The sequence below is a fragment of the Python bivittatus genome, unplaced genomic scaffold (assembly GCF_059951505.1).
Source record: "Python bivittatus isolate LINGU-HERP-01145 unplaced genomic scaffold, Pbiv_v1 ctg000590_np1212, whole genome shotgun sequence".
Classification (NCBI taxonomy): domain Eukaryota; kingdom Metazoa; phylum Chordata; class Lepidosauria; order Squamata; family Pythonidae; genus Python; species Python bivittatus.
The window spans coordinates 8,822,498-8,844,066 of record NW_028277086.1 but is presented as its reverse complement, the minus strand read 5'-3'; the positions used below and the strand labels follow the sequence as shown (position 1 = coordinate 8,844,066).

The 21,569-nt window shown below is 42.0% G+C and overlaps 1 protein-coding gene across 2 annotated transcripts in view; it reads right to left on the bottom strand.

Moving 5' to 3' along the window:
* NDRG1 (N-myc downstream regulated 1) overlaps nt 1-21,569 on the bottom strand; it is a 44,525-nt gene that overhangs the window by 1,603 nt on the left and 21,353 nt on the right. For both annotated transcript variants that reach the window (XM_088148948.1, XM_007435218.4), the window contains exons 4-15: nt 17,256-17,361; nt 15,388-15,508; nt 14,533-14,595; nt 13,526-13,586; nt 12,737-12,823; nt 9,067-9,123; nt 8,335-8,438; nt 7,748-7,804; nt 5,933-5,984; nt 4,478-4,525; nt 2,575-2,610; nt 543-594 (exon numbers count right to left, since the gene is read on the bottom strand). In XM_088148948.1, coding sequence (XP_088005074.1) covers nt 543-594; nt 2,575-2,610; nt 4,478-4,525; nt 5,933-5,984; nt 7,748-7,804; nt 8,335-8,438; nt 9,067-9,123; nt 12,737-12,823; nt 13,526-13,586; nt 14,533-14,595; nt 15,388-15,508; nt 17,256-17,361 — 844 coding nt within the window. The remainder of the gene's footprint in view (nt 1-542; nt 595-2,574; nt 2,611-4,477; nt 4,526-5,932; nt 5,985-7,747; nt 7,805-8,334; nt 8,439-9,066; nt 9,124-12,736; nt 12,824-13,525; nt 13,587-14,532; nt 14,596-15,387; nt 15,509-17,255; nt 17,362-21,569) is intronic.

The window sequence follows — 21,569 nt, the reverse complement described above, 5'->3', positions numbered from 1 at the left end:
GTATGGGGTGGGGTCTGTGTGTCTGTGTGCGTGCAACATTTGAGACAAGAACTAAACTAGGCCACATACCAGAGTGAGTAAGACTAGGATAAGAAATGCATTGCTTTAATGTAATTTAAATGTTTATTAACTGGTTATATATAGTTAACAGAATCATTTCCCTTGTCTTTCATAAGGGTTCTCTTTTATCGCATTATAAGTTATATTTGGAGAGGCTCTGGAGATCACACCCAAAGCTCCAGAGAAAGGGTTTAGTTGTGTGCCCTCTGATATAGTTTTTGAACCCAACCACCACAACAGAAACCCCAAGACTAAAATCTACAGATTAGAAATGTTTCACAATCAAGGAAATAATCTAAAAAGAGTTGGGGGGGGGGGAAGGACCACAAAATCTCCAGAGACAACATTGACTATAGCAGACCATCAATCAGATATATTGGGGCTTCTAGAACAAAAGCAACCGAAGGCATCTTGCACAAATTCAGCCAAACCCATCTGCTACAGCAACTTAACCAAACTTTTTTCAAGCAACATCTACTTACTGTATCCCATTCCCTGTATGAAGTACTTGAAAGCTTCTGCGAGCTTGGCAGGCTGCAAAATGAAGCAGAGTACGTTAATGTAATAATTACCTGTCACTAAATATTTCCAAGAAAGGAGATTGGAAAAACAGTGGCCAAAATCCAGGTGGCCAAAACAAAGGATATGAGGTCCATTGAATACATTTAGAGATGTGGAAGAACTGCCAGCTTAGATATCTTTGCAACCCAACCCTAAAGCCTATGATGAAGCCACCTTGGTGCAGTTACACATTTCAGAGTCTGGTAACTCTACCTATGCAGCTTTGCTTTCCATCACAGATGGTAAATATAAATAACTGGACCTGGTTTGCAATAGACCAAATCTTGTGAAATTCTCTTCAGTACACTTTATCTTCTGTTGCCCATCCCTCCCCTGCAAGCCTCTAGGAAGGATTGGAGAAGGTTTAATTCAGCCGAGAGGCTGCACTCCCAGCAGACCCAGTCAGCATAGTGAGTAGTGAGGGATGGTAGGAGTAGAAGTTCAGCAATGTTTGCAGGGTCACAAGTTGATTATCTCTGCTCTGGATTTAATTGAAACTGTCAGCATCTAACACCAAGCTAAATCCAGAAATGCAAGGGAATTCCTGGAAGCTTGGTATTCAGACAAGGCAGCCATCAACAGGCACACAGAGATAAATAGCATCTACAGACTATTCAAAAGAGACAATAGAAAGGAAAACAAAAGACCAGAACTTCTTCTTACCAGCAATCATCACCCAGATAAGCAGAGATGAACACCAGGATTATCACCAGACATACAATCAAACAGTAAACAATACCCTAATCAAGGAACTACCAGATGGGGAAAAAATAAAACAAAACCAAACCCACCCCACCACCAACACTGGCAGGGCATGCCACTGTATATAAACAGAGAGGAAACCCCACTCCACTCTGGCATTGAAGATGTTACCTAGCCAGATAATGAAATGTTTGCAAGAAAACAACCAAGCTCAGAGAACCCCGAGGACCCCACAGTTCAACCCTGAGCTACGTATATTCTCTTCTATTAGTGCAAAGAGTATAATTTGTGATGACCTGGAATTGTTTTGGATTTGCTATTTTTAGTACATCAGGAGCTAATGTTCTCATAAAAAGATTAAAAGCTTATAAACAAGGCCTGTCATCAAGTAAGTTGTCAAACATTAGGAGTTTTCACACATGCTTTGCCTTTTTAACAAAAACTGGACCACACCTAAAAAGGAGCTGCAAAGTTTGGTATTCTCTAAAAGGGCTTCTAAGAAATCCATCACTGTGGAAATGGCTCCAATAAGCTTCTGCCTAAAGAAGTATAGGATTGCTTTTGGAGTTGCATTAATTTAATGCATCTATTCCTTAAAGCAGCCATATCTTTTTTTCAGAAGCCTGAAGACGAAGGGTGCTGTCTCCATGTGTAAAAGGTAAAGGGGATGGCCTGGATGGAGAGACAGAAGATCCGCTACCAAAGCAACAAGGAGGAGTCCAAACATGAAGGAGGAAGGAGAAAATGTCTCAGGCAGACACTTCCTTAATTCAGATTAGGAGGAGGAGGAGGAGGAGGAGGAGATAGAGCATAAAGATTCTGTTACTATAGCCAGTCTTAATAAAAATAGTTTTAGTCTTAAGGTGGAGTTGATTTCTTGCTCTGATCTACATCTTGGGGGTGACCCCATCAATCTTGCAAGTCTGATTATGAATTACCTCTTCCTCCTCTTATATTAATCTGAATTAGAGAGGTGTCTGTCTGAGACATTTTCTCATTCCTCCTTCACTGTTTGGGCTTAAGCAATGCTTCCCTCCTCATTGTTTTGGTAACAGATCTCCCTTTCTTTGTCAAGGCCACCCTCTTTATTCCCTACCTCATGTGAAATCCAAAGGATTTTTTCCGTATAATTTCCCAAGTGAGCACAGCTCTAGCGTAGGGCTAGAATACCCAGGTTTGCTCCATTCATGCATGTATTTGAATACTAGCCTCCTTCAACAGCAGCAGAAGATACACAAAATCAAATCTCACCTGGGAAACCTGAGGAAGACCACCACAGTCAGCCATCTGCAAAAGAAAAGTAAAATAAAGTGAGTAATGTTTAATAAAAAAAAAAAATCTTACTCTCTCACCAATACCAGCTCACTTGTCCTGACTCACTTTGCGACCATACATACAGGAAGAACAAATTTTATCACTCGACTGGGAGAAGCAAAAAAAAAAAAAAAAAAAGGATTTCTGGATACATCATAGAGACAATATGTTTCTATTCAAAGATGAAGGGGATGCATTTCTATCCTTCTGGCAATAATACTCACTCAGAAGTCTGTTTCAGAAGAATTGTAAGGAGGGTTTTCTAACCAAAGTAATATTTTATTTCATTTATTTATTTATATGTCACATTTATATAGCCGCCCATCTCACACAAAGCGACTCTGGGTGGCATATTTTCTAAATAAAATACTATTATTTTAACTAAAATATTCCATTTTAGTTGGAGATTCCTGGTGCCTGCTGGTAGGTTAGCTATAGGCAGGTTATGCTCCAAACCAAACAAATAAAAAGGATTAATCTGTAACCTCAAGGGTAGAGGAGAGAATTATCTTCTAAATGGGAATAACTAGTAATAAAGGCTAAGAAGCCTTAACCCATGCATACTACTTTGCTCATTGCATCCACCGGCTCATAATGTCCAGAAGGTGATCTTCCGTATCAGTCCTTCAGATATGCTGGATTTCAACTCCCAGAATTCCCAGTCAGCTGCTTGGGAATTTTGGGAATTGCAGGAAATATATCTGTACTGGTAGACACCAAACTGGGAAGACTACTTTATATTACAATCCTGATGAATGAATATCCCTTTTCTCTTTTTGGTGTACTCACCATTTTTTGTGAGAATGGGCAAATTACTAGCTGAAAGGGCATAAAGAGGAAGGGAGGGAGGGAGGGAAGATGGAAGGAAGGGGAGAGGAGAGGAGAGGAGAGGAGAGGAGAGGAGAGGAGAGGAGAGGAGAGGAGAGGAAAGGAAAGGAAAGGAAAGGAAAGACAGACAGGTTCAAAGTGCAAGCCTATTTGAATTTAGAGCTCGAGGGTCTGTATAATTTGAGGGAAAACTCAGGACAACAAATTGTTGACTAGCTGTTGTCAAATGTCCAAAACAGGACTGAAACTCAGGCCATAGCACCCTTCAAATCCATCACTGTGTTCTGACTGATGGCACAACTTCTAGACTAAAGAGAAAGGATTCTCTTTCCACCAGTTTCATTGGTGGGAAAAGTTTAAAAGAACTCTCTTCCTGCCAATGGATGATCATTCTGCCCATCCTGCCACATCAAGAATATAGGAAAAGTTATAATTCCGCTCCAAATTGTAACCCTCCATCACCAGTAGGAAATGATCCCCACTCAGAGAATATTTAAAGGATAAGGAATATGAACAAATGGCTTGAGTCACAGAATGGTCTGGCAGCACTTAGAATACCTAAAGAAACCCCTCAGACCCCAGAACCTTCTTAAGTACTTATTGTATTAAGCTTGACACTGATGGATCTTATAGGCAATGAAGTGGTGCCCTTTTACCATGTCACCCTGCAAACCCCCTTCCTAGCAGGATTAAAATCCATTACGGAATGAATTTCTAAACTTAGTAGTAGCATTACCTTCTGACCCCCTAATAACACTTAAGAGCCCTAATGCTTGCACAAAAATATAGGTCAATGATTTTGCCAGCCAAGGAGAGGGAAGAGTAGCTTCCATATTCCTGGCCCTCAGCCTCCTACCTCTCTTTGACGCCACTACTATTTGCTAGCATATCTCCTGCCTGGTTGTATTGCTCAAAGTACAAATACCTGGATACAAACACTCTGGTCCTTTTCGCAAAAGTCTAAACTCTTTACACAAACCCCAAGAGTCGTGCTTTGGGGCCCAGTGGTTACCTTTAGAAGGGTCGTCCTTGTTGGGTCAAGTTTAGCATTGCAGTCCACCTGTCAGGAAAGGGAACAGAGAGAAAAAAAGAAAAGCTGAACTTCCCCCTCACATTTTCAGTTAAACCTCTTGCATGCAACTTTTAGAGGATCCAGCGTCTGCTTCCTTCAAGGATAAGGATCCACACTTATCTTCAGCCAGTGAAGGAAATCCTCCTTCATTAGAGGATTTCAGGAAGCCACCAGTGAAACTCTGGATTTTAAAAACATTGCTTGATATTGCATTATTTTTTCCTCACACCCACCTGCTCCTTAACAGGCAGGAACAGGAACTCTATTTTTCTGTTTTTCACAAATCTATCTTGGGGATGAAAAAGTTCAAGCTTGGCAGGAGCACCCATTCATTCTCCTTTGCTCTCCCCATTTTCCCCCTTTGCTGGTATGCAGAAGCAGGACTTCTGAAATTACGCAGTGAACTCCATGTGGCCTGAGGACCACAACTTATCTATCTACCCCAGGTTTCAGGATTGTCAGCTATGGAGGGAATTTAATCCCTCTCCGTGTCTCCCACCGGCTGTCAAGATGCTTTCATTTAGATTCCTGCTTGAACAAACGGCTGGATTCAATAACCAAATGACCCCTTCCAAATCCATGCTACTATTTAGATCAGGAGAGAAACTCTCATTGTTGCTTATAGGAACTACTTTTTCTTCTCATAAGAACTAAATGCTTAGTAGGAATTTTTTACTGGAAATATGATGCAAGAAGAAAGATTAGGCCCATGATGACATAAATACTTCATGTATAGCTTGTCCATTCCTTGCATATCCCTTCCCACACCTTGGCTAGTGCATCACAACTTCCCCCAACATTATTGTAAAAGGTTCCTTCTCGCAGCACATACCTAGGGTAAAGTATGCTTTAATGGTTAGAATGTTAGTCTAGGAACAGACTGACCTGCTCAGTTCCTCACTTAGCCATGAGTAGGTTCAACTAAGTCATTATTCTTCAGTCTAACCTGATCTGACCCAAAATGGGTTGGGAATACAATTGTTGGAATTATTTACAAGTTGCCAGCTTGTGATGGCTAGTCTAGCCTGTCTCAGAAAGTGAGAAAGATATAATGGCAAAAAACTCACAGAACTGATCTATCCCGGCCCAGGACCCAGAATAGAGGCGAGGAAGCAGCCATATTGGCTCTACTTAATACTCTACATCTAAGCCCTGGGAACTTGTATGATATTAGACTTGGGCTCTCAGCCCTAGATAAACCGCCATCTCCCAAGCTTAGTTTTTTTCCATCTCCAAAGACCAGAATTTCTGAGCAACCTCAATGGACTGTTAGGGACATTATTTCAAATACTTGGCGGTGGGGAGAAGTCAAAACAAACAGGATGTGATCCTTACAGAGCAATGTTGAATGAGGCTGCGTGCTCAATAGAAAACTAGGGGGTTATTTCTACTTACCACAGCATCAACTGCAGGAGAGCTGTCTCCAACCACCAACAGAGCAGGACACCTGAAAGCAAACAATTGAAGTCGAGTCATTTCTTAATGCTCGATGGCTTTGCACTTCTTTAAGGAAGTGGTTCCAGCTGTATCAGAGAGAGAACGAGGCTGTCAAAACTCAAGCTGCTGCTGGCTTGTTGAAGAAATGAACACCCTGCTCAACTGTTTGAGCCATCTGGATCATTTCACAAAGCTAGAGCATCTCTGAAGAGACACATTTGGATCACTCTGGATTGGCACTGCATTGTTGTTTAGGACAGCCAGTCTGACTACCCTCCAAAGGTGCTGGGCCACCATAATCCAGAATTCCCAGCCTGCATGATTCTGCAGCCAGTACCCCTGGAGGACAATGTAGTTGGGAATGTCATGTGGTTTGCTATAGTAAGTAGAAAACCATTTTGCAGGTAGCTAAACTACAACCAGGTTAATTCAGCTTTGGTGTTATCTTAACAGCAGAACTATCGATAGGAGCAGAGCCAGTTGGTCTAGTGGTTAAGGCACCAGCCTAGAAACCGGTCTCACATTAGGTGTGAAGCCAGCTGGATGACCTTGGGCCAGTCACTCTCTCTCAGCCCTAGGAAGCAGGTAATGGCAAACCACTTCCAAAAAACCTTGCTAAGAAAATTGCAGGGTTAGTCCAGGCAGTCGCCAGGAATCAACACTGGCTCAAAGGCACCAAAACAAAAAACCATGGTAGGAGCCAAGAATTAGTGATTGAAAAAGAAACTCATTCTTAAATCAAATACAGAGCAATTAGGTAGAAGAGAGCAGGAAGCTCAATTGCGGGGTCCCTGAGATTCTAAATTAGATTTCCAGCCATACATTCAATTTTGCTACAGTGAGAATAAAAAGATTCAGCCTGTCGTAGCAGCAACCAGGAGAAAGGCAATAAGAGCTTCTCCAGTGATACATGCATTTAAACACTCTTATATTTATATCCTTTTGGGTAAAAGTGCAAGCATTAAAGCTAGCATGATCACAACTTTTGGGACTGCCATTATGCATTGGGGGAGAAAAAAAACCAGGCATTACCCATATTCCCCTAAATAAACTTTGATCCTACTTAGTGTCAGTTTTCACTAGACCATGATAGTTAGCTTGTAGTTAAGTTTTTACAAAATTAACTAATTATCCAGCCCCAATCTGGAACTCTGCAACGTTCAGGGTACTGCTCAGATATCCTCAGTCAGTATGACCTATAACTTTGCTAACACATTGTCCTGGAAGTTGTAGGCCCAACCCTTCTAGAGGAGCCAATTTAGGAAGGATCAACTCACCACTGTACAACTAAATAAGAGCTAAGTCTTGTTTGTGTGTGTATTCCGAGGACGATTACACCACTGGCTTACCAGATCCTGTGATAAGATAGACCACTATTCGTTTCTTAGATTTGTATGGCACAAATTTCAGTAGACACTGAGAAGACAGTTTCATAGTCTCCATCGAAGCTTCAGTAGGGCTACAATGCAGGCAGCAGATTGTCCATGTACATGGAGTAAGTTTGTACATTGCAGGCTCCGTTTAGCACGTGCTCTAATCATTGGCTTTGTCAGCTGAGGCTGGCTTTTGGGAACATCAACTGTCAGCTTCTGATGAAGACCATGTTAGCTAGGGCTGCTAAGCTACCTTTTTGTAGGCCAGCGTCCCCTTTGTGTGTCTTGCAATGTGTTGACATTACCAGGATTTTTACCATTCACAGAAAGGAGCCCAAGAAAATTCAATGTCCCCTTTTCCCAACCCAACATTAAAAGGCTGATTATGACAAAAACTTACTGTAGAGTAACAACATTTACTCCTGGAACCGGACGTTCAATGTCTAGATCTCTTCGACTGCAAAACAAACAGGAGACAAATATACAAATTGTACAAATATACAAAATATTACATATGCAACTTTTAAAGCCCATTTCCCAAAAAGGTTGGAAGGAGCTGTCAATACGAAACTTGTGGCCAGTGTGTATCCCCCAACACAATGAGTGGACAATTGGAGGCCTGCCAGGCTGGTGTTCTAGGCTGCAGTTAAATGTTGAGTATTCAGCGTTGCTTCAAAATGTGAAAACACAATGCCCAGATTTGAAAAGTTCACACAACAGAAGGAAACAAATGTCACCAGATGTATCGCTTTAAGTTTTAATACTCCCAGGCACTCTCTGTCCCTCTCCCTGGCATTCTCCCTTCAAGGGTTTTTCATCAACAGGTTTTTAAAATAAAGTTTAAATGTCAATGGGAATTTCAAGATTAGAACTAAGCTTCTCATAAGAGCGATCTCCAAAACAATCTGAGATCCAGTTACTGAGCCCCCCTGAATAGCAGCCGCAAATGTTTTCCTAAGCATTTTGAAAAATTGAGTAGCGTGTTACCTGTTGTAAGAGTTGACAAACAGGTGGAGATTGTTTTGATTCATGTCACTGAGGATGTGCTGGCGGTAAGTATGGATCAAATCGTGGTTGCTGTGAATCTCTTCCTAGATTTAAGAAATATGTTCATCAAATATCAGTAAGATCAGGAGAGGGAGAACATCTGGAAACAGCAATACTGACCTAGCAGGATGTTCTGCAAGCTAAATAAGAGAGCTTGTCAATTTGTTCATGAATGGGAAGTGCTAACTATGTAGTTCATGTAGGAATGCATAGAGGGTTAGGGAGTGAACTGTAACATTACATAGTTAGCACTGCCCATTTGTGAATAGACAGATATTCAAAACATGAAAGCAAAATCCTGCCATGTCACTATCCCACCTTTTCTCAGAGAGCTCACAGCAACATATACACACGGTCTTCCCTCACTTCTTTCTCACAAGTCCACCGGCTCTGAAGCTCTACTTCTTTGACAATTAACACAGCGCTCTTAAATGCTAAATGAGAAGCCAGCCAAAACCTGCCATTTTTTCCCCAACGTCTTCACGCGTTGACCAAAGAGAGATGGGGCCTAGCCGAGCAGTAATAAAAAAATAACAGCTAAATGTAAAATAGTTCTTCTGTTGTATGGATAGCGTGCCATGGCTACCTCAATTATTAGTATCCTGACCAGAGATGAGTTAGACGAAGGCTGAACTTAATGTTTTAATATGAATGTTTAACAAGCAGGCTTACCTTGCCAAAAAGATGTGAAATGACCATATCTGGTAAAGCATGAGCCCATCCAGAAATCTAGACATTTTTTTTTAAAAAAAGAAGAGCATTAGGATAATTCAAACACTCCAGGGATCAAGTACCATTACCGAGTCAGGTTACATACTGACATTCAATTATATCACTCCAGAATGCATTTTCTTCACTCATTAAATATATAGCCCTGAAAGGGTACGTTGGACCCTTCTATTGTGTGTGTTCCTCATCCTATGACTTCAAAGGATCAAGAAACATGAAAAACAACAATCTCTTGTTAAAAGGCTACTGTTCAAACAGATCAACACCAGTTTAACAAAAGTGGATCGGAATTACACCATACAAAATCAACCACACCACCAACCAAGGGGTTAAAACTGACAGCTGCTGATTCTACCTTTACATCATGCCCTTGGTCTGTGCTCTGAAGGCACCCCAGAGCAGTTGTAACCATTTTTTTTTTGGTTGCGAGTATCACACTGCTTTAAGCCCCCCACAAAGTATCACCTGTGTAGGATACTCACCGTGTTCTGGTGCCCTTCCTAATAGGCGTGTTATCTATCAAAGAGCCTTCCCCAGCTGCTGATTGGAAATGCTACCGGGCCACCCGTGAATTGGCAGAAAACTACACCAAAATGAAAATTCCTTTCCTGTTGCCCATCTCCCGATCTGTCTCTGTTGCAAATCACCAACTTCCCTCTAAAGTAATAGATGACAGCCTATAGACCAGTGTTTCTCAACCTTGGCAGCTTGAAGATATGCGGACTTCAACTCCCATAATGGCTGGCTGGGGAATTCTGGGAATTGCAGTCCGCATATCTTCAAGTTGACAAGGTTGAGAAACACTGCTATAGACAGATTTTTTATGCTTTGGGGATTTCATTGGGTGGTGCCAAAATTTATAAAACATGGCAGAAGAACAGATGTTGCCATGGACAGGGGCAAGTGGGGAAAAGCCATTGTTCTTTCAACGCACCATCGAATGCACCATCTTTTCATAATTACAACTGATACTTTTTAAAATTGTCTAAACTGTAGATATACCATCCACCTGGTTTCTTGTTCCAGTTTCCACAATGCCTTAGCAACACAGTGTGACTAACAGTTTTTTTAGAACAATGTTCTCCAAAGTTTGGATTAGTCTACAGCGTTTTTATTGCACGCTCTTTGGTACTGAGAACAGGAATTCACAATCCTGTGCCTGTGATTTTCAGCTGTTTGCCACCTCTCCACCCCAGTAAATTAAAATGAACGAGAGAAGTGAAAATAAAAAGAACTGAAATCCTGTGAGATTGCCAAATCCTTCATTACTACAGTGCTCTTATGCAAACAAAGTATGATTGCTAAGTATTCCCCATGCCTGTGTCAGGAAAATACATCTTTGGGTGAAGGAAGTAAGCTTTTAGAAGCCTCAGATAAATGGGATCGCCTTAATAAAACTGAAATATAAAGGAATGTGTGGCACCCTTGAAGCTGGCTGGTTGGAAAGAATTTATCCAACTGGTGTGAACTGGGATGATTGTAAAAAGCCTGATCACAAACATCCCATTGCACAAGGCATCTGTTTCACAGTTCTTCCTGGCATTTGGCACCTTGAACTCACTTGTTACTTCCTCATAGGAAGGCTACTGTTTTCCTTGAAGATAGCAGATAAGAAGAGGGGCAAATGGAGGAGGCATCTGTCTCGAAGGACAATGAGATAAGAAGGGGGGCAGAATGTAACTTGCTTGCTGATGTATGTCTGCATTGTCGCATGAATATGTAGGTGTGTGCATTCTTTTCCCTTCCTCTTCCTGTAGAAATGTATAAATATCAGGTGTCCATTTTGCCTGCAGGGGCGTGTCTCCCACTAACCCTTGGTGGGTCCCCTCCAGTATGCACTGTCTGATAAACACTGCAGTGAAGCCTGGATTATTTTGCATTTGGGTCCTGCGTTTTGATTCCACGCCTGGAATTTTTGGGCCATGGCATGAAACTGAGCAATGACACCTGGAACTTGAAATTCTGGGATTTGAAATCCACATGTCTTAAACTTGCCAAGTTTGGAAAAAAACTGCTCTGGAAGGGCAACACAGCCAATTGCTCTGATATGGTCTTTAACATTCTGAAGATATGGGCAAAGTTGGTAAATGTGATGCAGACTAGCAGTTCAGCTTCTTCTCCCTGTGCCCCAATTTGTTCCAAATTCTCCAATCTTCTGCCAGGGCTTCAGATCAGTAAGTCACCCCAGGAGAACTCAGCCCAAATGACCAGAACTCTGCAAAATACTCAAGATTCCAGCTATAGCACTGCAGCGCAAAGTGAATTTGCTGCTGTTGCAAAGAAACCAAATACCCCCAAAAGATGCAATTCCTTTAGGTCAGCTATGGCTTAGGATGGGTTGCCCTCAAGGAAGAAATGCAGAAAATCAAATGTAAATCATGCCAGATAACACTCGGGCCAACTTATCTGCATAGAATGCCTGGGTAGGAACAGGCCATCAAGGCCGCTGAGTCCCACCCCTTGCTCTGTGCAGAAATCAAACTTAAAATGACCCTGGCAGGTGCTATCTCTACGTTAATGTCTTTTTTAGAAAGAGACACCTAGTCCACGTTGGCAAATATATGGGCATGACTACAAAGCAGGGAAGTGCAAAACATGGTGACTTCCGAAATGGCCCTTTGGGGTGTTGTGGATGTGAAACCGAAGGTGTGTTCTCAAAGGTTTGTTCGACAGGGCAAACAACAGATGTTAACCCACGCTGCTTTGTTCTGAATACAAAACAAAATGGAGTGGTTTGGAGAGAAGTGGTGTTCTTGAGGGGTTGATCTGCTTCGAGCACTGCAGTGGAAAGGTTGTTTTGTGGTGTGTGGATGGGCAGGTATTTCCAGCCTGGCCACATCTCTATTGCTCTTGGTTAATGTTGGATGGGAGGATGAGCGAGTAGAGCACTGAGGGAGAAGAAGCGGTCAAGACCATGGCCAAGTGGAAGAAGGTGATGATTGTTCACAGCTGCCTCCCTACCAGCCTGCTTTGTAAGCTCTTTCTACCCTTTGGTATAGGAAATTAGAGTTCATGGGGGAAGAGTGCAATGTTTTGTGCTACATTTCATTTTGCATACAAATAACACAAAAGTAGGCACAACCACTCATTTGCTTCAAACACAAGTATTGCTAGTGTTGCAGAGCAGTAGAGATTTAGACTATTAATGCAATATCAGTGTGTTGGACTTCTCTATATTTGGGCCTTCTGTACATACTCTATGTGTTGTTACAATGTTAATGCTAACCATGAAATTAAGATGCACTATCAGCCAATCTTTTTGCAATTAGGATGGTAGGTAGCATTCATCACAGAGTCTCACCCCACTTATCTTGCAACCTGGAGCATGGCTGGGGAATTCTGGGAGTTGAAGTCCACACATCTGAAAGCTGCCAAGAATGAGAAACACTGATCTACTCTTTATAATTAAAAATGGATATTGGACTCCAGGATCAGGGAACAAGGTCTTGGGGGTGTATGTGTGTGTGTGGAGGGAGCAGTCTGTATGAAGCTCAGAAAAAGAATGCTTGGCTGCTAATCCCAAATAAATCCAAATGTTTATTTCCACAATACCTGTACTTCTGAAAATGCGTTGATCTGTTTCAAGGTAAGTTTAAACAAATGATGCATTTACCTTAGTTGCGGCCCAGTCCATCCACCCTTCGGCGCATGGATTGACGTTGATAAGGACGAGTCCTTCCACCATATCAGGATAGTTAAGCTGCAGATTGAAGAGGCATATGAGCAAACAGCCAGGTATGTTGGGGGAGCAAAATAAAACATGGGGACTGTGTTTGAGGAGGAGGACTTCAGTCATCTGGGGAAAGATACATAGCATCCCAGTGTCTTCATTCTGAAGGCCTTTCAGAAGTGGACATCTGAAGATAATTTTACCATAAAAGGTTCTGCTGTTGTGTTCCAGGGCAAAAAACATGTGGTATGCAGAGGGTCCACTTAAAGCAGTGTTGTCCAAACTTGGCCACTTTAAGATGAGTGGACTTCAACTCCCAGAATTCCCCAGCCAGCCATGCTGGCTGGGGAATTCTGGGAGTTGAAGTCCACTCATCTTAAAGTGGCCAAGTTTGGACAACACTGACTTAAAGAATTCTGAACTCTTGCACATCAGAGCAGTATTACCACCTGAACTGTACAAATTGTGTTGTTCTATTGTGGTTGGAATAAATGAGAAGTCTTGTGAAACATTTCCACTCTGACTTTGGCTACCCAAATTTCAACCATTACTTCACAAGGAGGAAGTTACATTTTGATTTTTGTTTGTTTGCTACTAAGCCTCTGCTACTCAATTAATACTGAGCAGGCTGGAAGCTGTAAAGCTGAAAACAGTGTATTGTACTCCAGTTTATAGTAGATAAACAACATGTGCAACTAGAAGGGAAGCCACCCACCCCCATTCCCAACTTACAGCAAATCGGGTTAAAATGTAGGCCCCGGCTCCAGTTCCCATTCCTATCACACTTTTCAGTCTAAAAAAAAAAAAGCAAGTTAGGCATTAAATTATTTTTTATAAAGGAATGTGAAGTCAAGTGTTGGTTTCTTACTGCCTCCAACATATTTCTGGATACATCAAGTTCCTATTCAACATGCACTCGGCAGTTGTCCATTCAGACCAAAGTGGGGGACATTTGGACAAGGTAGCTCCATCCCAACCATTTTCATTCCCTCAACAAATAAGTTAACAAAAATGGTCACAGCAGAAGCCTTTAAAGATGGTGCAAAGATTTAAGGTTGACCTTATGCTCTAGGTATGTCAGGGTAAATAGTTCTTCAGTTCAGTTCCCATGCACAAATATTTGTTTCAGTCATACTGACTAGTTTAAAAATTAGCTTTGCAAGTTTTAGACTTCTTCATACAAGAACAGAGTTTTTCAAACTCAACTAGATGCAAAAAGAAAGCTGAATGACAAGCAGTGCCAGCAAATAGTTAAGCAAAGTTGAGTTTTTCTAAAATGTACATTAAAGATATTGCTTAATAATCAACCAACCTTTTAATTCAGAAACGTATCGCAAAATGGAGGGAGCGAATTTAGGTATTTCTCTGCCAGTGGAATCATAGCAGGATAAAATATAGTTCTGGGATGGAAGCAGATGGAGCTTCAAGAATCTGCTTCTAAAAGCAGAAAGTTCAACACATCTACTGTGATGTGACCATCTCTAGTTCAGATGTGGAGTTGTTGTTTTTTCCAATTAACCAGGGCAAGAGAGATGTGGAACCCTTCAACAATCCAAAGCATCTTGAAGTGCTCCAAAATACAATGGATTCTAAAACCTCTTCACTTCTAATGACCACTAAGACAGAAGTGTGACAGTTTTCTCCGATGTTCTTGGGATGCTGTGAGGCAATAGGAAAATGGTTTCTCTGAAGCTCTACTGAAAAACTTGAAGTGACTATTAGTACACAACTCTACTCACCCAAATTGCTTTAGAACTCCAGGGAGCATCTCAGATAGTTGATCCATGGAAGGATACATGTACCTGTAAAACAATTGTTAGAAGGACATAACTTGTTTTCCAAACCATAAGAAGTAATACAGTAGTTCTACTTCATTCTGGGTTGATCAGATCCCACCTCAAACCTGTCTCCAGTGTTGGGCACCTCACCTTAAGGAGGATTCAGAGAGAGTGGAACAGGTTCAAAAGAGGGCAACAAGAGCAAACTGGGCACTAGAAACCAGGCCCAATGAAGAGAGTTTGAAGGAGCTGGGCTTGTTTAGCCTCAAGGAAAGAAAACTGGGGTGAGGGGATGCATGGCACGCTACAAATCCCTTAAAGGATGTCACACCAAGGGCAGTTTTCCATTGTTCCAGAGTGCAGCATTCAAATAATAGGTTCGAGTTACATGAACGCAGAATGTCCTAACAGTAAGACCAATTTGATTGCCCAGGCAAGTGGTGGGCTCCCACTTACTGGATGTATTCAAGAGGTTGGCTAGTCAGCCCAAACAGAAGGTTGGACTTGGAGGCCTTGAAGGCCCCTTCCAATTCTAGCCACATTTCCATAACCATTAATGATGCAATGCCATTATCAAACAGGCCTGAATGGGATCTAGATACCATCTACTACAAGCTTAGTTGCCACTGGTTGCAAATAAATGATACCTATTTTCTTAGATGAGGACTGAGAGCTAGCAAATAATAATAATAAAAAAAATGCTTCAGAAACAATAAAACTGGCCAGCAAAGTTTCTTCCTTTCCTGTATGAATCATTTTGGAACTGAGACTAAAACCACAGAATTCAAATCCAGAGAGTCCATAGGGGCCACTAACCCAGGTGGAAAAGATGCTGCTCCATCTTGCTGTCCGGGGGCATCCACATGGCAGACTGCAAAGTGCTGTGTGATTTCCTGCATGTCCTCAAAATTGAAGAGCGGATTAAAACACGTCTTGTCTTTGGAGGAAAGCAGAGAAGGTACACCCTTTATTAAAGTAGGCAAGATCTGGAAAAAGAAATTCTCAAGAGCGGCTAACACCTGAGCACAGCCGAGCCTTTGCCACCTTATTGCACAGTGAACAATCTCCATACATTATGAAAATAAAGTTGTTTATATTCTAGAACAGTGTTTCTCAACCTTGGCAGCTTTCAGTTGGGTGGACTTCAACTCCTAGAATTCCTCAGCCAGCCTTGCTGGCTGGGGAATTCTGGGAGTTGATGTCCACCCATCTGAAAGCTGTCAAGGTTGAGAAACATTGTTCTAGAAGAAGTCAGCCTGGCTTGATGGGCACCTGGGAAAAGCAATTTTTCAGGAGAGTTAGCCCCACAGGTGGCTGCCTTATTTCTCTGCATATTTTGCAACACAAATTTGAAAAAGGAGCTTTTCTGAATAGCGCGAACCTTTGGGCTACTCCAAGTCAAGCTATCCGTCTCCCAAATATTCTGATTCCAGCATAACAGGCCTGTTTCCATCATTTGCAGATCTATTCCCTTGCCTGCCTTCCATATATCTTCCACCGCACTCTCTTTAACAATTGGCTCTCAGTGCTATTCTCTCTCTTCTTCCTCCCCTCTCCCTGGAATAACTGAATCATCACAAAGCTCCAGAAGCTTTAGACCATGTTATGAGACTTTTTTAAGAGAGTGGGGAAGACGGAGAGCCAAGGTGGGGTCGGGGTTCAAGTACAGGACAAGGAATGAGGAGATGCAGTTCAAGTCTACCCTCAGACCTGGGAGTTTGCTGGGGGGCTTTGGGCCAGGTACTCTCTCTCAGTCCAACACTATCTCATAAGACCGTTGTGGTAGGAAAAAAGTAGGAAGAAAATGTTCTATGTATGTTGTCTTGAGCTCCTAGAAGTAAGGCAGGATGTAAATGTAATAAATAACACAGAAGTGGAGATTAAACTAGTGCAGAAGGCAGAGAATTTAGCCTTCAGGGCAGAAATTGGGTCTGCATTTTGCTGAAGGCTTATCTCTGGATGAAAGAAAAGCTCAAAACCATTTTTCTATGGTCATCCTGACAGACCTGTTTTGCTGTACAAAAACGCAGATTCATATTTAAAAGTAAGTTTTAGTTCTCAGCTATTATGCAGCCATGGCTAAAGTGGACTTTGCCGAGGTGAAGATTTGATGAGGGGTGTCTAAAAGTTAATTTAACTCTTGCACATTTAGCATGACCAATTCACAATTGCTCTGGGTCAGCTATGGAATTTCTGCCCACCTTGAATCATCCAGCAGCTCACATAAATTAATAAAAATTATTCATTGGATGGGTTCACCTACTGTATCATACTAAGCCATAATGTGGTGAGTGTATTGTGTGAAACTTGCCCCTGGGGTTTAAAACCATGGATTGTAGTTATTTGCAATGTATAAACCTGGCTACTGTAGCTTTTTCAAGAAGCCACTTGAAATAAGACATAGTTTAGCATCATATGTAAACGCTGCCAATATTACACTTGCATTAATATCAGCTGTCCACATTGTTACCCATCAGGTATGTTGGGACCGCATCTCCCAGAATTCTTAGGCAGCTGGGAAGCTGGGTGGGAATTCTGGGAGATGCAGTCCCAGCCTACAGGGAGGATACCCGATTGGGAAAAGCTACATTAGATCACAAAGCAGAGTAACTAAGGCAGAGAGAAGTTCTTCAGTGCATGCTAGTTATGAGAATAGCCAAGACAACACAAGATTATACACGTACGATTCAACCCAATGTCATGGTAGGTTAGAATAGCAGGTCTGTTTCCCCGGCGAGTTCCACACATGGTGACATGGACTGACCCATGGATTGTCTCAACATCTTGTTCCTGTAGGAGACAGCGGCATTAGCCATTCACACATCAACATCAACAAAAAGGCTTTTGAATCCAACCAAGTATTTAACATTCAACAATTGTAGCACCCGTCAAAGCTATTTTAAGTAGTCCTGCTGGATTCTGTTCACAACTTCTACAAGTATATCATTCAGCTCTTTAGTGACAGATTATCAATTTGTACTTGGGAGGGCTGCAGAAATCCTTAATAAATAGCTATCTGGAGTTCTCATCAGAATAGAAAGGGGAGTAAACATGAAAGAGATGATCAAATTGGGACTTGAGTTTACGATCATTCCTTGCAGTTGTATGACCTCACAGTATTGCCAGCTTTTGTCAGAGAAAGCTGCCTGACTCACTTTCTTTCTCATCATCTAGAAAACATCAGGGAGACACAAGCCAATCTTTGCCAGATGTTTTGGGCTATGTGTTCCATAGAATCAATTTCTGGTCACACCAACAAGATGAAATTATGAGATGTCTGAATGAAGGCATATGAGCCAATAACATTGCTGAAATAAAGTGGGTTTAGTAAATCTCATCAGCGCATGGATGTTATCAATATCCCACCTTGAAGAAAACGCAGGTGGCTCAAAAAAAATGGAAATGTTTGTCCATTATTTTGTTCCCTTTCAGAATTCATATATGATTAGCCACATGAACTCTGGCTGTTCAACTTGCTCGATTTGTTTGAATACTATAGCATTAGAGAATCTACAAAAACATTAGAAAGATGCATTCTGTTACTTTTCTTTTTTATAAACCCAGAAACAAAGCCAGGTTTTTAAGAGTATCTGAGCGGAATTAAGAAATATACATTGAAAAATAGTTCAGAGATTATAGATATGTTTGGGTACGAAGCAGCTTCTTTAATTCACAGACACTTTCTAAGAAACATTCTATGGGGGTTCGCGTCAGCCTTTGCTGCTTGCTTTACAAAGTCCAGCATTAAGCTATTTTATTCATTAGGAAAACTGGAATTAAAAAAATCTTGCAAACATCTTCTGACCAGCAAGACATTTTCATATATGGCAAGATGGAAAGTGCTATTATATTTTTATTCCATTGGGTAATCTGATGAGCCCACATTTAGTCAATGGGAAGACTTCCTTTAAAAAGAAACCTTATACTGTACTAGAATTGTTCTGTTCCGAGAATCATAACTGCCCAGAGTCACTGGGAATTAGTTGGGTGGCATATAATTTAATTAACAACAATAATAAACATCAAAACAGGTATAAATCTCCTTCATAACAAAGCTCAGGAAGTCAGGCCTTTTCATCCAAGATTCAACACCCCAAAGCAAGGTAATCTCCCATAAAATGAATTCTCATATGATTACCATATCTACCCCCACATCTGAAACCCCACCAACAGTAACAAATAAAGAATTTTTATTTCTGGATTTCTGTTTTCCCTTTCCTTCCCCAGATACTTACAGCATTATGTAACAAATAGGCAGTATCTTCTACATTCAGCACCATTTTTAGATAGTGCAGCTTGAAGTTAATCTCAGGGAGTCCAGTGAGAAAAAAAAATATCTGCTTTTACTTGGGATTTGGGGGTAAACTGGTTTTTATAGGCAAGCGACTGCTCTGAACTCCCAGCACGGAAACAATCGCAACGTCACCCTTAAATCAGATTTAAGGCAGGCTTAACAGCAGGAACCTGTGTCCTGCCACCCGCCAAACATTTGTGTGCGTGCACGTGTGTGTGTGTGTGTGTGTGTGAAGGATGACGATTATTGCCCAGAAAAGCCCCTATCTTACAATTATAGCAGTTAATTCATGCTAAAGCCACCTAGTAGTTTGAGCAGAATGATAAGGTAGCTCCCGGGCAAACGCAACCGTAAAGCTTTAAGCAACTTCACACTCTGACTGACTTCCTCACGAATGGGGAAGGGGTCATCTCCTTGCAAATTTTAATCCCTTCCTTCCTTGGCATCGATGATGGTGATGAAGATGATGAATGGGCAGTGATAATGTCAGATAGGGAGGTCTCTCCTTCAAACCATTAGAAGGAAAGTAAATCCAGGGAATGCTGGAACCAAGGAAGTCCATTCTGAGTGCAGCCTCTCCTCCAGGTCAATGCTAGAGTGTTTCCCAATAGGGCTTTCCCATTCTGTCTTCTCAGGCTTTTCCCCCTAGATGCTGGTGCACATAAAAACCCCCAATCACAGGACAAATCGCTACATGGATCTGCCAGAACCCCAGAAGGCACTTCCAATCTAAGTGGTTCATTCTGAGCAAATTAAAAACAACCCCCCCCTCTTCTACGCTAACAATATCCCTGTGATTTAAGTTTTCAATGTTGCCTAATAATATGGATATATTTTTAGTGCAATGGTGTGTGTGGGTGTGAGGAAGGGAAGGGGTCCCCATTGGGGAATAGCAGGTATTTTCCATTTCTTACTATTAGCCTAGTATTTCACTGGTTGGCCTAGGGTGGGAACGGTTGTCCAGGAAGTTCAGAGAAAAACAAGTCTACTCTGCCATCGATTTGGATATGAGCAGGGTACCTACCCAAGACAGTAATGAGATTAAAACAATATACATAGGAAATATATATCAAAAGATCCCAGGCACTTCTAAGAACCTCTCCCAGGCAATGCTCTTCCCTGCAGGAGGATTCAAAGACTGCATCTCAGACCCAGAAGGCATGCCAGAAAAGTTTTAGTTGCCTTCCAGAAACTCAGGAGGGGAAAGGCGGATCTGATCTCCTGGAGAAGGGACAGTGACAGAGACGGTCCTTCTCTGTGATCCCTGCAGAGGACACTCCCTTCCAGATCTTCCTCCCAACAGCCCAGAGAAAAATCTCCTCCCCACAACAGACAGGTTATATCTAGGAGAAACTTCAAGATGCACAGAAGCTTCTCCTTCATGAGATTATCCATCCCGCAGTAACCACTAGTAGACAAGGATTAAAATCAAATTTAAAAAATGGTCTGTTTCGATGCACCCTCCAATTCTTGCTCTAAGCCTTTGGCACACAACTCCATCAGTCGGCTATCTCCATGCTAGCGAACTTGTCATCTCTGGGTGAAATCTGCTCCTGGGCTTTCAGCGGGCTTCCCCCAAGAAAACAGATGGCACCTCACCCTAATCAACGTCAAGGTTATTGTAAGAAGCTCTTTACTGACAAGCCTGTGCTAAAACACCCGACTTGGAAATAAAAATATCCCAGGTACGCTAATCCGATAGGAGGCTGAAGATAAACCTGCCATCTGGCACCTTTCGGAAAGCCGGAGGTGGTCTGCAGAGGAGGCTCAACTGTTGCACGCTGGTGTTGGGGAGACGAGCCCAAGGTGGGAGGCCACCACTTTCTGGAATGCAGCAGCGAACAGCTGAACTGACCACCCCTGCCTTAGGGGAGGCGTTTCTATGTCAGCTCCAAAGAAACAGCGCATCTGTCCAGGCAGCTGGGGGACATCTTGAGGCTCCTTTTTTTAATTCAGATTGGGAGCCAAAGCAGGTACATATACCAGGGTATCTCTTTTTCAGAGAGAGGTGCACCATATCCATGGGACCTGCTGAGACCTCAAGCAACATGCCAGGAGACATATTCGAAGTTGTGGGCAGGGTCAGTGCATTAAACTTTGCATTGAATTTTAATTTAAACTGAATCAACGTAAATGTGAATTAGATGCTATGGAAGGCAAAGGTGTCCTCAGGCTGAAGTCCAGTCCTGGTAACACATCTATGCAGTTTTCTCGGCAGGATAAAGCAAGGGTCTTCTGACTGCCTTCTAACGGTGGGTGGGTTGGTTTTTTTTAATTTCCCGGTCTAGCTAACAACGCTGGAACTCCCAGGCAGCCTCCCATCCAAGTACTAACCAGGCCAACCCTGCTTAGCTTCTAAGAGCAGCCAACCTTCCAGGGCAAGCTTGGCAACCATCTTTGAAAGAGTCTTCAGGAAGCACCAAGCAAGCCTTAGCAGTTCTGCATTTGCAGACCTTTCAAATTGAATATCAGCTCTCTAAGCCAAAATGTTACAAAAGTCTGGGTTTTGCCGAGCCAGCGCCACTATAAAGTGTCTCCCAATTCTTACTTTTTTAAAAACTGCATTTTACATTTTAGAAAAACCACCTGTGAAAAAATTAGACTATTCCCTCCCCCTAAAAATAACCAGATCTTGCATTGATGCTCCTGTCTGAGCCTATAAAATTCCAGCTGTTTTTTTTTAAATTAAGATGATGTTTTATAA